The sequence below is a fragment of the Aspergillus neoniger genome (assembly GCF_003184625.1).
Source record: "Aspergillus neoniger CBS 115656 unplaced genomic scaffold BO87scaffold_7, whole genome shotgun sequence".
NCBI classification, from domain to species: domain Eukaryota; kingdom Fungi; phylum Ascomycota; class Eurotiomycetes; order Eurotiales; family Aspergillaceae; genus Aspergillus; species Aspergillus neoniger.
The window spans coordinates 890,729-906,820 of record NW_020291135.1 but is presented as its reverse complement, the minus strand read 5'-3'; the positions used below and the strand labels follow the sequence as shown (position 1 = coordinate 906,820).

The 16,092-nt window shown below is 46.5% G+C and overlaps 4 protein-coding genes across 4 annotated transcripts; all 4 read right to left on the bottom strand.

The window, feature by feature from the left end:
* Positions 1-468: 468 nt before the first annotated feature.
* BO87DRAFT_329348 (O-acetyltransferase) lies at positions 469-2,006 on the bottom strand (the record flags this gene model as incomplete). Its single annotated transcript, XM_025620254.1, has 1 exon — positions 469-2,006. Exon 1 carries the CDS (start codon positions 1,915-1,917, stop codon positions 469-471), a length of 1,449 nt encoding a protein of 482 aa, XP_025482677.1. The 5' UTR covers positions 1,918-2,006.
* Positions 2,007-2,916: 910 nt separating this feature from the next.
* On the bottom strand, positions 2,917-6,936 carry BO87DRAFT_329344 (mannose-ethanolamine phosphotransferase GPI13). The gene is made up of 2 exons (XM_025620253.1): positions 6,247-6,936; positions 2,917-6,170 (listed from the first exon to the last, which is right to left on the bottom strand). Exons 1-2 carry the CDS (start codon positions 6,474-6,476, stop codon positions 3,191-3,193), a joined length of 3,210 nt encoding a protein of 1,069 aa, XP_025482676.1. The 5' UTR covers positions 6,477-6,936; the 3' UTR covers positions 2,917-3,190.
* A 5,388-nt stretch (positions 6,937-12,324) lies between these two features.
* BO87DRAFT_374224 (homoserine O-acetyltransferase family protein) lies at positions 12,325-14,146 on the bottom strand. Its single transcript, XM_025622739.1, has one exon. It carries the CDS (start codon positions 14,090-14,092, stop codon positions 12,512-12,514), a length of 1,581 nt encoding a protein of 526 aa, XP_025482675.1. The 5' UTR covers positions 14,093-14,146; the 3' UTR covers positions 12,325-12,511.
* A 426-nt stretch (positions 14,147-14,572) lies between these two features.
* BO87DRAFT_302255 (uncharacterized protein) lies at positions 14,573-16,071 on the bottom strand (the record flags this gene model as incomplete). Its single annotated transcript, XM_025619195.1, has 2 exons — positions 14,573-15,730; positions 15,787-16,071. 2 exons carry the CDS (start codon positions 16,069-16,071, stop codon positions 14,573-14,575), a joined length of 1,443 nt encoding a protein of 480 aa, XP_025482674.1.
* Between the last annotated feature and the right edge of the window lie 21 nt (positions 16,072-16,092).

The window sequence follows — 16,092 nt, the reverse complement described above, 5'->3', positions numbered from 1 at the left end:
ATGTAATAATTGTAGTATATGCCATATGCCCCAAGACGTTCGTCTGCAGTTTATTGAAGTGGACTCCCGGCCACATGGGCAATCCAGGGGTCACGGCCCGAAGCAGCCCCACAATCAACGGTATTTTCACAGCTACATACGTAGATTCATTCATGTACAAGCTATTGGAGGGCTATCATGATGTGTTGTATGCATTGTCATCCATACTACCGCAACCTTTTGCAGTAGGATGAATCATACTATGAATAGGCCGCTTAGTAGTCTGGTCGTGGACACCTGTTGACTCCATTGCATCGTCAGAATCAATTTGTAACCTTGACGACCAGAGTATATATATAGATTCGCGCAGCGGCTAAGGCCAACGCAATTGGACTTGTGAAATCATGCTGATACTTAGCCTCCATAGTAATCTAGTGGTGACTTAATGCCAGTATCATTCACTCGAAGCAGCCACCAACGACTACCAGGCTAATCCCCTGTGGCCCACCGAAACAACCGATTCTCCATCAACGCCCGCTGATGACTTGGCCGTAGACTAATTTGCATATCCCAGTCTCCCGTCTGGTCTGCAGGCAGCAAGAGGCAAAAGTCTTCAAGCAAACCAAAATACAACCGAAACCCCGCAATCTTGCCCAGACTTGGACCCCAGTCTAGGTCGTGAACCTTCAGGTGTCTGATGCTAGAATATGAGAAATCTCCTCCCTTGATATTCATCTGGCTCCAATCACGTTGTTTTTGCATATGAGCGAGTAGCCCTCGCACATAACCGTCATCAATCTCCTGCAGCTTCTTGCGCATGTTCATAGACAGGTTTGTGATCTGCACTAGCTCGTCTTTGTCGAATCCCAGCTCACCTGCTACAAGATTGACCTTTGTCTCGTCCACGAAATTAATCAACTTGGATTGGGAAACAAGCACCATGGTGAGCAGGACGCCGATGTAGTGCTCAGGCCAGGGTGGACGCATACGGGAACGGAGATTTGCGACGAATGCGACGGTGTAATCGTGGTCATCGTGCAAAGCGGCTTCGACAGTTCGCGTCTGCTGGAGACAGATAGATAGAAACGCGGTGAGCACATCGTTGCTTGAAACAAAGTGCCGGAGCTCCTTGCTCAGCATGTTGTCTTCTTCGAGATGTGATGACAGCACAGAAGTGCAGATGTCCTTCAGGATTTTGATCTTCCGGGTAGGAAACCTGAATCGAAATGTATTCAACTCGGAGGCCATCGAGGCAGTGGCCATGGACCAGGTATCCTGTTCCAGACAATGAAAGGGCTCCTCAGGGGTGTATGTCTCCCAGAACGTCTTTAGCGGTTGATTTCCTGCAACACGACTGGGCGAGGATAACTGACGGCGCAATTCCAAGTCGAATCGTTGGGGGCCAAGGTGCTTGCGTTCATTGCGGCAGCACTCCGCCAGTAGCACCAGAATATTCCCAATTCCTGTGCCGTCTGCAGCCATGTGGTTGAAACTAAGCGATAGAATGACGCCATCGACCATGACATTCGCGACGAAGCGCAGTATGGGCTGGCTTTCTTGGGGATCCATTACTGTTGGCAATGGGGCATATCGTTCGGAATATTGCAGGTCTTCGACGCCGATACATGATGCAGTGGCTAGCATTGAATGGATTGATTCGTTCAGGTGATGTCTGATTCGAAGCATAGGTATGGACTGGGACGTGGCTGACGGGGGCTGAATGCAGTGGACATTGTCATGGTTCTCAACGTGGGAGGGCGCCACATCTTTCGCTAGGAATGGAACTCGATTGATCAAGGTTGTAAGACCCTTCTGGATAGATTCAACGCCGGCCTGTGGATCCTTTAGGAGGAAGGAAAGATAGAAAGTGAAATACACCTTGGGGACTGTGTGATCCACCGGGGAGAGGAGCTGGGATGATGAGTCTGGAAATGTCATTTGCTTGGTGGACCTCTTAGGGCTTGGAGTAAGATTGGGAGTCCTTACACTCGAGTGCGAAGGGACGGTGCGCCTCTGAGATAATAAAGGGTCAAATGAGCGTCGTGAAATTTCTGGTCAGTGGTGAAGTGAGGTATGTACTTTGGTTCAGACCGATCCCATGACACTATACGATGTCGTGATCAGAGCACATGCAATTTCCGTCTACATCGAGAAACAGGTTACAGTTGTCGTTGTGGCTGGCTGGTTGTTGGATACATCGTATTGAGGGATCCGCATAAGCATGAGAAGCGTGAAATGCCGATTTGATAGGATGTTCCATTATCATGGAACCAAGCGGCATAGTACAGCTCGCAGAGCAGTTGCCTGCGCCTATTTGGCCATTGGTCCCAAACGCTGGTTTTATGGTCCGTGGATTGGTGTATCAATAGAATCGATATTACGGCTAGAACTTTAGAGCCCTGTGCAAAATCGGCCAGTATCACATTTTAGTGAGAAAGGAGTACATCATAGTATTACTTGGATCCTGAGATACAGGTGGTACTAGTATAGTCTATGGGCCCGTGGAAAACCTTACCTGCAGTTTCATCCCAAATCCTGATTGTAAGTCTGAGTTTGCCTTCTGCAAAAAGATTATCTGTACTTTTGGCAATTCCAAGAATAGGATGAATCACTAACCTCACTTATTGCGGGTTGTGACTGAAAACGCGCTGTTTTATGTAATTGACCAAGCCTTCAGGACCGATGGGACAATGATATAATATCGGTTAGCGCAAAGGGGTGAGATACCTAGATGCTGATATGGCTACATAGCGAGTGTGTGAGATCACAGCTGAAATTAAGCAGGTTTCTTAATGAAACCTTATCCTATGCATGGTGCCCCCAACGTGTCAGTTCCATGGGTCTTCTTGACATAGGCAGGATCAACAGCAAGCCCCTTGCCTGGTTTGGAATCTCGGGTATTACGTTCCACTTAGTATTTTCTGTGCTTAGGAGTTGGATCAAAGTTATGTATTATTCGAGGAATATAAATATATGCAAGCTAAAAGAAAATATAAGGAAGGGTGTAGAATGTTTCCGGCCTAGTTTCCTCACCAATCCAAGCATCCCCAAAGTTGAAAAAAGAACGGTATACGGGGATACCATAAATTACAGATTTCCTCAGGCCGGAACGCTAGGCAAGGGGACTCACGTTTCGGGTATCATCTGGCAGTAAACAAAGGAAAGCCAGGATGGCTGAGAATTAATATCCGCCATCAACTAGAAGAGATCACTACCACCCAAAGATCTCTCCTACACTCAAGGTGCTCCACCGCACACCAGCCACGGAGAAAACGATGAGAACAATGTCCACGACTCCTAGCACGGCGGCTCCCATCATGAAACGAGGGCTGAAGATCCGATACAGCATGAGATGCCGGCGAAGATGGCCAGCCCACATGGTGGTGGCCAGGTTAATAGTCGCAAAGTAGAGAATGTAGGTGCATTCGGCTCGCACAACATCAGAGAGGAGCCTAATCGAAGGGTTGTTGGACTTCGGAGACGAAGAGGATTGGTCGCTGAGTTGGAGAGGGCGTTTCCAGAGAACGGTGAGAGGAACAGCGATTGCAGTAAGAATTTGTGCGCCGAAGGTATTGAGGATCACAACAATTGGAGACCATGGATATTGAACGGAGGAGAGAGGGATGAAGGCAGTCTCCCATTGGATGCTGCTCAGTGTAGCCTGGTGACCAGTCTTGAAGTAATAGAAAGAGCCGAGAAGAGCCAAAACGATCGGCCCAATAGCTGAATTGCCAAGGACGAGACCATTGGTATCCAAAATTTCTAGCAGTGAGAGAATTTGCCAAAGCAGAAGACCCATGGCACCCTGACCCATGGGTTTCTGCAGAAGGATGATCCCCAAACAGAAATTGACCACGAGGAGGAAGTAGCGAGTTCCATGCACATTGCCAAATCCGAGGATCGTAACGGTGGTGCGTCCTGCTGGCTGGGGTGGCGCGAGGTTTTTGCCTTTGCTTTCCGGTTCCGCGTTCCCTTGACTGACATTAATGCTGATGCAAGGCTTGGAATAGATGAAGGCTGTTGTCCCAGCGGCAAATGCGAGAGCTAGCACGAGCTGGGCCAAGAATACCCTAACTGACTTCAATGTCTCCTTGCTCAAGGGCAGCCACTCGCCATCATCAGCCCCCTCAAGCACCCAGAAGACGGAAGTTATGAAGAGTCCCAGTCGGAACCCTAAACCAATCCAGAGAGTAGCGGCGCCTTCGTAAGACTTGGATCCGGCATAAAATGACCGTACAACAGTGGGAAGGATAAGCGCCACAAGGAATGGTACAGCGAGCTGCCAGGGTGCAGAAGTCGAAGAAGTGGCAGATGCGTAATACGTCGAACGGCAAAAAGGCATCTGCTCCTCGCGGCACAAGCGAGAAAAAGATGCAATTCTTCCGAGGATGACGAAGAGGATGGAGTGATAGACGCCCAGAACCCTGTCGGCAGTTGATTTCTGTCGCATCGAGGATACGCCCGCAAGAACACCGAAGGTGGAGAGGAAAAACAGGAGAATCTCATCCTCCCAGATTGTGTAGGAGTTGGAGGCGAATCCGATGGACTGCGTGAGCGTGAAGGTAACAGCCAACCAGCCCCAGAGACTGATTGGTAGAGGCAGGGACACACCAGCCGACCCGGCAAGAATGGTCCATGAAGCGCCAACTATGCTTCCCGCGGCGGCCAACAGAGCGGATGATTCGACTACTGGCATCTCCGCAAAGCCCGAGAACGACAAAAAGGCACCAACGACGACACCGACAGCAGAGCTTGTTCCAACAGAAGTAAGAAGAGACTTGGTAATGTCCGTCTGATCGGCTTTGAGGCTTCGTGCATAAAACACCAGCAAGACAATGCCGGCAGAAAGGACCGCAACACCTTGGAGCATGCTCGGTACATCGAATTTAGCCCACAACGAACGACAAAGCTGGAGAGTGTATCGTTGATAGTCCTTGTAAGACTCGGAAACGGAAAGCAAAGTTGCCTGACTGGGCCGGCCGATCCTAGGAAGCTTCTGCCAGCTGTTTTCAGCCGCCCTCCAAAGGTCCTCGGACTGGGATTGGTGGCTGTCCTCGGCACCTCGCGAAGCTGTGTACTCCCGCTGATATCTCTTAATCTGAGCGGAAGTCAACCGGTTCACAGACATCACGTTCTTCCAATCGTTCCCCTTGGGCCCAATGAAAGCCTCCTCGATCGGCGAGCCGAGGTTGTTAAAGGGAATAGGCATTCCGAGAAGAAGGGACAGCGTGGGCACAAGGTCGATCTGAGGGACAAAGCGATCGCGAGCGAGCATGGGAGGTTTGGCTGTTTCTGCACTTGTGCGGCCGAAGATGCCCCTTTTTGAGTACATCCATAGAGCCGCATCGACCTCATCATTGGATTCACCGCCGTGGTCTCCCTTGGAGTCCATGCCGTGATCACCCATCACCACCAATAGCGTTTTGTCATCGAGTTTGGCGATGATTTCGCGAATGACCCGGTCCATCTCATCGAGCTTTGCGGCCATAGCTTGATGGTTCGGGCCATATCGGTGGCCAGCGTGATCGACACCGAGATAATGACCGAAGATGACATCCCATTTCGTAGAATTTTCAGGATGCAGAAGTGGGAGGAGGTTTGCAGTCACGCCGTTGTCAACGGTGTGCAAGTCCCAGACATTAAATGAATCAAACGCACGAGTTAGATTAGGATCGAAGTAGCCGGGGAAAAGTGCGTGCCAGGTGTCATCCCCAAGCTGAACCAAGTTCTTGCCTGCGGCGCGCAATTGCGCAACCAGATTGTCTTCATCGATTGCCGTACCGGCAAAGTTAGAACCAGCGTCAATGAACGTGGGAAGTGTTCCAGTCGTAAGTCCCTTCAATCTCTGCAGCGTCGTCGTGGGCGGATCCGCGATAAAAGGAAGCAGGAAGGCATTTTCGGGGGTATTGACAGCTGTCTCATATAAGATGGGAAGGTGGTCATGGAACAGTTGTGCCGACTCAGCCTTTGCGCTCGGAGCAAAGGGTACCGTAAAGTCGTAGCGTAGGGCATCGATGATGATCACAACGGCTTTCTCGAACGACTTCTGGTGCCAACACCCATCGACTTTCTTGCTCACAGTCGCTGCCTCGTCGAAGGGGAGTGAGTCGCAGGATGACTTGTTCTCCAAAACCATGCGAGTTAGCAGGAATCCTTTAGTAAAGAAGAATATCCCGACAACATGCAAAAACCTAGGGAACCACAGATAGGTTAGAAAACTCGGGTCCCCAAAGAAGAAGCGGCTTGGACGCAGAGACAAAAGCATACAATATCCACCCTAGCACACCAAGCACACCTAGATGCTTTAATTTGAATTCAGTTTCCAAGCCTTGTATATAATTGTCTTGCGCACTGCCCCCAGCCAATGCCTTTGGTACCTGAGGTTTCCGATGTTCATTGCGTTCCGGAGATCGTGACGACAAGGCCGGACCGGCGTTTCGCGAGTCGGACAGGGTCGGGCTTTCAAGCCCTGGGCCCCCACTAGTGACGGATACCATGAGGAGGGTGTTGCAATTGAGTATAATAAGTCGTAGCTGGTCGAAGACAAGCTAAGAGGGAGGTATTTCGCCGAGCGCAAGTGCCGGGTCTCTCACTGCAATTGGGCAGGGCTTCGGCCGCTCTAGCTGTCGAGCTGGCGTTTCAAGGAGAAGATAGACGATGTGAGGATCGAACGGTTGAGGATTCAGCGGCCTGAAGGCGAGCTCATTGAATTGAAAAGGAGGCGAGCCTGGATCGTGGCTTTCCCTTTTTCCTGAATTTTTCTTTTTCGCCCACCGTGGAGCTGTCGTGCGGGTTGTCCGGGAACTGTATTCAACAGAGCACAGACATAGTTACAGTAACAGCTCCATTAGACGTGGGGAAGCATCAATTCCAAGATAAGAGATAGGCCATCCAAGGACAGCCACGACGAGAAGCACCAAAGAGGGGTGAGAGGAAGACTTGGGAAGTGGAAGCCGTAGGTCTCCTGGCACCGCGCCGGAAGATGCGCTCCGCTCAGAGGGAGTCGGCGTTTTCGGCATCCCAACCCAGGAATTCGGACATCGTCATTGGCCGAAGCGGCTCGGAACATTTTGAACCCTGAGGCAGTGGGACCTTACCGCTTCGGGACAGCCCATGCTATTAGGTAAATCCACAGGAGACTAAACTAGTAGCTAGCAGAGTTAACTAATAATAACTAGGGAGTTGGAAATGATTTCCACGAGGATTAGGGGATGATCGTATTCCGTCTTGATGCGTGAAATGTATCTAGATACAGGGCATTGCAGGGAATGAGGTAATATGTAATATGTTGGAACGTCTACTCGTAGGAAGCAAAGAAAGGGCAGAGAGTTGTTTGTGTTGTGTTCCTATCTAGGGGTTGCGCAGCGAGGGTAGAAGTAGGGGTTGTTTGGTATATAGGGGTCACGTGACCGAGGCTACTAGTATTACTGCTTCAACACGGCCCCCTAGGCGAGGAAGCATTGAACAAGGTGTTAAAATCATATTCTTTTTCTAGATAAGCAATTTTTTGTATCTTAAACATCATTTTCGGGATGTACGGCAGTGGTACTGGTAGTGGGAAGAAGGATCATCTGTAGAAAGTGTCTGAATACATAGAATGGTTCCCGATCCAGTGGTTTAGTAAGGCTATTAGCGGGGTTGGCTACACCAGTAACATGTTAGATCAATATAATGTTTATTTTGATTAGATCTGCTACAAACAGGTAGCGGTTATCAAGCTATCTGGTTGACTTTGTGTAGCCGCCATGGTTCAGTATTCTTAGCAAGTTGGCAGTGTCGCTGAACAAGGGTATTTTACTGTTATTAGATATCTTGAGATCAAATACCTGTGCCAGTTTCTTGATATACAGGGTGTCTTTGGTGGCAGAGTCAAATGCGCAGTATTCTATAACAATAGATAAAGGTGTAATAATACTTTATTTAGTAGATGCCCAGGCGATTAGGCCATCTGCATAAAAAATGATATATTCTTCAGTGGACTTACCATCCTTGTAGTCAGCACGTGTGGTATCTATATAAACTTTAATACCTTTAGTATAGTCTGCAGCCAGAGTGATACTGTAGAAGATAAAGTCACATAAATATCTGTATACAGTCTTCAAGGCCTTTATATCTGCTGTAATAGCCTTATTCATATGTCTTTATAGGCGGAAGATGGCGTGGCGTAAATCAGGATATATTTTAGTAGTTAACCAATTCAAACGACCAACTAGCCTCTGATATTTGTTAATATCAATATTATCTGTAGTCATTTTTGAGCGATCTGTCTTCTTATAAGCAGGGACCATTAGAATAACAGTGCTAATATAGGATTATAAGCCTGCTGCAGCAAGGCACTTCTCTATATAGATAGACTGTGATAGCAAGATTATATTTGCTTGGTAATCATATAAGATGTTATATCTGAGCAGGATCTTTGGTTCATCTAGTTCTTTGAGACTAAATACCTTATCAAGATAATATTTTACTAATATCAGATCCTCCTGCTTGGGGCCAGTGATAGCAGAGTTGTTAATATAGATTATAAGCCAGATCTCTCCATTTCTATAGACGCAGAGATCTTCTGGTAGAGGTTTAAATCCAATTTCTTATAATTTATCATCAAATATACGATGCCAGAGGTGGGCCGCTTGGCGAAGTCTGTATAAAGCCTTTTTCAGAAGATATACTTGTTTGGATGGTCCCTCATGGTATCCTGTTAGCTGCTTCATGTAGACATACTTTCCTTTGGTTAGAGTATGTAAATAGACAGATATAATATCACACTGCTCCCAGTGAAGGTGCTTTACTGCCACACTCGTTATGAATATTTTAAACATGATTTCGCTGGCCACGGGGGCAAAGAACTCGTCATAATCAATGCCCGGCACCTGGCAGTTGCCACAAACAACCCAGTGAGCATGGAATTATATAATAATGTCTTCAGTGTTGACTTTTAGATCAAATACCTACTTGCCTGGGATCATTCTAGTGCCAGCAGACCGGTCAACAATCTCATAGATTTTCATTGATTTAAGTATATTAATCTGTATGGTCATGGCCGCTCTCCAGTATAGAGCAAGCGGGAACATAATTGCTTCAGTGTAGGTATTTAATACAGCAACTTTATGTTATTTTAGTATGGGCAAGGCAGGCAGGTCAGATTCCTGCTCTAACACAGCCACTTGCTCATTCCCAATCCACGTAAGACCTTTGCCTTTTGTAATATATTAGAATCGCCTCAGAGTATTAGTGGTAGTGGTATCAAGGTGCTCAGGTTCAGCAAGGCAGTAATCTTGATAGGCGTATTTCGTCAACACTTTATATTCTATAGGGTTCTTGATTAAGGGGATTAGAGCGGTAGGAACATTTCTGATAACACTTTCTATAGATTCAGTAAAGATAGATAGGATCTGTATTCTTCCATACACAAACTTGTCAGTAATATCATCCGGGGCAGGAAGAATCTTAGCAATATTAATCTTTGTATTATCTGATTAACGCAGGAAAGTATCATCAAAGTTAAGCAAGATATCTGATCCCGGCGTAATCGGACCCTTAAAAATAGATATTTTAACTACTCTACCAGGATCTTCATAGTCATCTTTATACGTGTAATCTTCATAGAAGATGATATCCCTTGATCTTTTAACTTTATCTGAGGCAGGATACTATACTAGGCATACATGGCTATTATCACCGTCAAAACTAATAAAGTAGCCAGTTTCTGCACAAGGCAACATCTTCCTGGAGGCAACACGGTTCTCTTTAAATATATACTGGTAGCAGCGGCATCTAAATACATATAGGAAGTCTAGAGAGGCATCAGGATTAGAAAGATTATAATATAATCTGTATAACTGAACAGGTGCTTGTTTAGCTTCGCTTCCTACAGGGACCAGTCAATTTAGAATCTGCGCTGCTAGGCGTACAGCGTATGGCTAAAGATAAAAAGATAAGCCAGAATCAAGTAACATAACCCTGCTCATTTGGTTAAGCAAGCCTCTATATCATTCAGAGAGACCGTTTGCTTCAGGTGTTCGTAGTAATAATATAATAACTTAAATACCTCGATCTTCATGGTTTGCCCATTCCTTGAATCTATTGAATTCACAGCCCCCATCTAGATACCAGTAAGCGACGTATCTACCGACCATATTCTTATGTTTGTTATTCATTCAAATCAGCTCTATGGAGACATCATTCTTCTGCTTTAGCATAACAGTGCATATTAAACAGGTAGCATTGTTAATCATGACCATGAAATATTAGAATCCTCCATGACCTATTGGAATCACCTTCTGCACATCCGTGTGCCACAGTTAGGTAAGGTCAGCGGTCCATGGAATCAGATGCCTCGATACTAGGCACTTTACTTTACCTAAGAAACACACCTCACAGTAGAGGTCGTCCCTATATTCAAGTTCAATTTGTTGATTTTTCACAGCGGAGGCAACTCTGCAGAATCTTATATACCCATAGTGCTGGTGTAGCAGGAGAGGATCTACTGCAGTGAAGGCCATTCCTGCATTTTCTGTATGTATAAAAAGCACATTTTTGCATGCCTGCAGATGGCCAACTACTTTATTATCCTGCTTCCTACATAGGGTCAGGTCTTTTATAATAGCATATATTCCGAAGTCCTTACACAGGCAGTCTGCTGAAAGAAGCCTGTAGACAAGGTCTAGCTGGTAGTATACTTTAATATTCAATTTAATACTTTTATTATTTGTAGATAGAAACAGGGATCAATAGCCTGCTGACTTCATAACACCAACACCGCTGTCAGAGATACTGTATTTATAAAAATTGTAGTCATTTAGATCCTAATAGTCATTTAGCAAGGCATAATCAGGAGTCAGGTACTGTAAGCTGCCAGTATCATAGATCTAGTATAGGAACTTGCTAGTAGTATTTCTAACTGCTAGACCACTAAAATTTAAAATATACAAATTTTTATTATCTGAATCTGCCTCGTGTAGGGTAACATGCTGAGCAGGTATCTCAGTAATCTGTTTTATAGATAATACTACTACAGCTGCTTTGGAGTCATCTTTTCCTTTATTAGTCCTTTCCTTGAAAAACCAGATACTTTTTATGTAGGGAATCCACCCTGCCAGACATAAGGTTGGATTAATATACTAATACTTTGATAAGCCATGGTCTCTTGATCTGCAGTATACGCAGGTACTATTAATATACTCTGGCTTCATATTGCATATCTTTACAGCATGGTCTTCAGGAAGAATACCTTTTTCCAGGTAAGTAGCTGTCTTCCACTGTTCTTTGGTAGTATTAGGCTTATTTAATGGGTTTCTGCTTTTATTTCTGCTGATAATAGCAGTACCAATTTCATTTAATTTATATTTCTTATTTTCTTTAATAGTGCTCCTGCAAAGCTCTTCAAATTATGCTTTAGTATAGGTCTTCCCTGTATTTCCTGGGATCATGTGTTCCTGTATTAACACCCAGATAAGGAAATCTATCTGTAGTTTATATAGTAGTTTAAGACTTGCTAGATACAGTGATAGCAGGTATTCTAGCTTACTTGCGAGGTCATAGATATTGCTGAAATCATTAACAAATTAATGTGCAGTAGAGTAATCAGAACGCGTAATCTTTATTAATCTGATAATAACAGTTTAGTACTTTACTATATCATGGCCCAGTATAATGCTTCTTATAACTTTGTATACATCATCAATATAATTCTTTTTTTCTTTAGATTTCCTGAACTTCTTTCTTACTTCTTCTGATAGCTGGCCAGCCAGCCAGGACTATATGATTTATAAGTAATTATACCATTCTTCATAATTTTTATGGTTCTTATTTAATTTCGGAAGTTTCAGGTTGACTAGATCCTCTAATCTAATATTCTTCAGTATCTGCTTCAGCTCAAAGTCCTAGTTGTAGAAATTAGAGCGGTCATATAATAGAAGAGATAATCCTGACACGGTTTTGACAGTAATCCTGGGTAATTAATCCACCTATGTAGCTGCTTTCTTAGTCTTTTTACTGTATAATAGATCTTTGATATTAATACTGCTTCCCACTTAGAACGCCATCTTGGCTAATTTTGTGGCTGGTGGCCCGTAGAAAGAGTGATTTGGTGTTATATAGCATGATTTTAATATCATTAAGACCGGCACATTCCTGTTTACCACTACTGCAGTGGCCGTAGATTCTCTGTCTTATTTAATGTTAACAATCCTGTTTAACAGTTCTGAATAGCTTCACAGTAGAAAGGACCGGGCTTATAACCTGTTGGAATATCTACTCGTAGAAAGTAAAGAAAGGGCAGAGAGTTGTTTGTATTGTGTTCCTATCTAGGGGTTGCGCAGCGAGGGTAGAAGTAGGGGTTGTTTGGTATGTAGGGGTCACGTGACCGAGGCTACTAGTATTACTGCTTCAACATAATATATACAGCTAGTCATAGAATGAAATGAGACAACAACATCGCGCTAAACACAAATCATCGCCCGCTTTCTTCATTACCACATGGGAAAAGAAAAAAAAAAATAATAATAATAATTGTTGCTCCGGTTTGCGTTGGTTACAGGAACTTGGCTACCGCACCGCCGATGTTCTTCAAATCCAGAAGGAACGTGTCATGCCCAAAGAGCGAAACGTCCTCTCCAAGTTCAATGTGCTCGACGTTCTTGTTTCCGGTAGCCCGAAGGGTCTGGGCGATTTCTCGCTGTTGCCAAGCCGGAAAGAGGATATCACTGGCGACGCCCATGACCAAAACCGGGTGGTTCTTGAGCGGCGCAAGGCCGGCGACAAGATCCTGCGGGGGAGCATCTGCTCCAATATCACCACCACCCACAGCCTGGTCCATAGCAGGAGCGGAGGCGTTTACAGAGGGTTGCTCCTCGTAAGGTTTCTCTGGGAGAGTCAGACTACATGAGATATTGCTTTCGTGCAGGGCCTTTCCGCCGTCAGCAATTTCAGCCTCAAACTCGGCTCTTCGAGCTCTGGTCTCGGTCTGGTGAGCATGGCCGAGATCAAACAGATCCATGGCCTTGGAGATGTATAGCAGACTGTTAGGATCGTATTCCAGGCAGAACTTCTCTCCTGCGTGATCCAGGTATGTCTCAATCAGGAAATCCGGGCACAGAGCAGGTTGCTTGTTAGGGTCTGCGCGTTTGCGCCCGAACCGCTTCTCCCACTCCGGACCGCTTCTGTATGTCACGGTTGCGATCTCTCTCGCCAGCTTCATTCCAGAATGCGGAGGAATCGAGTCATAGTAGAAACCACGGGCCCATTTCGGGTCCATCATCAGTACTTGTCGCTGGGTGTGTCGCATGGCAATGCTGTAGGGGTGGCTTCGCGCACAACCACTGATACTGATAATCTTGCCAATCCTTTCAGGGAAAAGAACACCGGCAGCAAGACTCTGCATACCGCCCATGCTGGATCCGACAGAGGCGTAGAGTTTGTTGATGCCAAGTGAGTCCAGGAGACGAAACTGTGCCCGAACCATGTCGTCAATCGTGAGGATAGGGAACCGAGTAGCGTATCGCTTTCCGTCAGAGGGGTCCACTGACGAAGGCCCTGTGCTACCATAGCATCCTCCAACGACGTTGGTGCAGATGACAAAGTACTTGTTTGTGTCCAAAGGTTTGCCAGGCCCGATAAATCTCTCCCACCAGCCGGGCTTGGGGTTGGCCTCCGTGCTATGGGCGTGACTGGACGCGGACAGACCGGTGTGCAGTAAGATAGCGTTCGACTTGTCAGAATTCAAGTGGCCCCATGTTTCGTAGGCGATGTCAAACTCTGGAAGTATACCCCCCCAATCAAGTAGTAAGGGTTGTTCGCAGTGAAACTTTCGGTGGTGGCCAGTGGTATATGAAGGTTCGGGGCCCGACTGGAGGGATCGTGCGGAGAGCTGGGCAGACTTTGCATCCTGCGCATCGAGACACGGAAAAGACATGGCGGGGTTGGACGAGTCCCTCGCAGCAGCATTGGTCGACTTTTGCGATCGGGTAGTATGCAGGGCCCTGTATGTTGCCGGACACGATGCCGATAAAGAGGCTTGGGTTCGCTGACTTCCGGTAATTGTAGACAAGCTCGTATGCTGATTGAGAAGCCGAGAAGCTCTTAGAGCTCTCGGAAGTGTGCGGCCTGCAGCCATTGGATTCATCATAAGCCAACAGCAACTCTATGACCGACAGAGAAGAGATGACACGGATAATGTCAGTAGAGGCAGTACTTGGGTTAATAATTTATCTTCGGCATAATTGCGGAGGCGGCGCACGTGGCAGCCTGAGGCACAGAGTCCAGCAGCTCTCATGGCGTCATCTTCATAGCCTCTGATTGGTTGATTATGGCCAGTGGTATATTAGTAACACAGTCTATCCCAGTCTAGAATTACTCATGCCTACCAAGTAGTAGTTAGTAGTACTACTACGTGACAGCACACCTCAATGTTACAGAGGACATCATGAAACCTGTTCCAGGACCTTATCTGACCTCCTTGTCAAAATCCAGTGTGAATTGACACAAAGTATTATAGAATTAGATTCCTATGGTGGAACTTGCGCAAGAAAAGACGCGGAAGACTAGTATCAAGGAGTTTGAATGATGAATTCGGAGAGACGCTTGATTCTGACTCTTACGGTCGTTTTCTCTCTTTTTTTAAGGGAGAGAATCCGCCGAAGCCACCAAAGCCACGAGGCGGCCCACTTTGGGCAGTCTGTAAGCTGCTGGTGTGACCTGTACTCAGACCGATTTTCCTTCCCGGTTTGCGAATATTCTCAGGCTCTAGCTCTTCTTCCTCATCCAATATAGTCTTGCTCTGCGCCCCTAACTTGCGGCGTTTCGTCCGGATCTGCGGCTGACCCGCAACAAGAGCGCTAATGGATCCGATATCACTGTCATCATCAATATCATCTAGCCTCAAACCGCTTCCTTTTCTAGAATTCATTGCCGGCTCAGATTTATCCAAGCGCTGCTTGGCCTGTATAGGGCGGCGTTCTCGTGGCTCGGCTTCAGATTCCTTGACATGTAATTTGTCCTCGAGGTATGAAGTCTCCAGCGCAGATTCATCATCGCTGCCGAGACGATCAGCACCCGCTCTATTGTCTGAAGTATCGCCAGAGGTTTCCTGGTTTCCATTGGTGCGATTGAGAAATGGCGTGATAGAGAAGACAGATTTCTGGCCAGGAACTGCAGTAGGTTGCCGTTTCCCTTCCTTGACACGGACTGCTCCCGGCGTCGCGATATCCAACCCAGGGTCAAATCTGGATGAGAAGTCTTTGAGGGGGACTTTTCTCGTTTGCTCTAACGGATCATTGCTGTTACTGGTCTCAAATCGGCTGGTTTGGTTGCTGGTTTGAGCTTGACGCAGCTCATCCTTTAGGGTCCGTAGTTTCCTGTTCAGTGATTCGACTTTGTCTTCCAGGGCAGCTTTCTCCGACTGCCACATGTTATTCGGTTGCTGAGTAGCAGGCACTTTTCGAGCCTCTGCTGCAATTTGCTTGCGTTGCTCCTCAAGCTTTGCAGTCAAGACAGATATTTCATCCGCTTGCTGTGCTCCCTGCGCCATAGTGGATCTGTGTGCGCGCTTTTCATTCTCAAATTCCACCTTAACTGTATTCAAATGACGGGTAAGCTCTTGTTTCTCAGTAACCAGTGCTTGGAAGGAATTTTCCTGCAGCTGTAGTCTGTGGACCTCTGACTGCATGTTAGCCAGCTCCTTGGTCAGGCGCAGCTTTTCGGTAACAAGGTTTCTAGATTCGGCCGTTGTGCTGTTCATCGATGCCAATTCGCGCTGTGAAACCCCTTGTCAATATAGGCTATTTCCAAAGATGGAGGGTGCTGTCATACTCGAAGACCCTCAATTTCGTGAGTTGCAATGTGAGCTGAGCTCTGCAACTGATCGCGTTCCCGGATGGTATCCTGCAGCCGATTACGAATATCCGACTCGGCATTCCTAGCTCGTGATAGATCTTGTTTGAATTGATTCAGTTGCAGTTGGAGGGTTTCGTTATCAAATCGCAGAAGAAGCTGGTCGACGTGAAGGATGCGGCGCCTTTCCTCATCTAGGAGTTGTGCTGTTTTCCCGAGTGCTCTGTCATATTCGCGCTCAAAGAACGCTGTTTTGAGAGCCATTTGGCACTGCGCGTGTTAGCT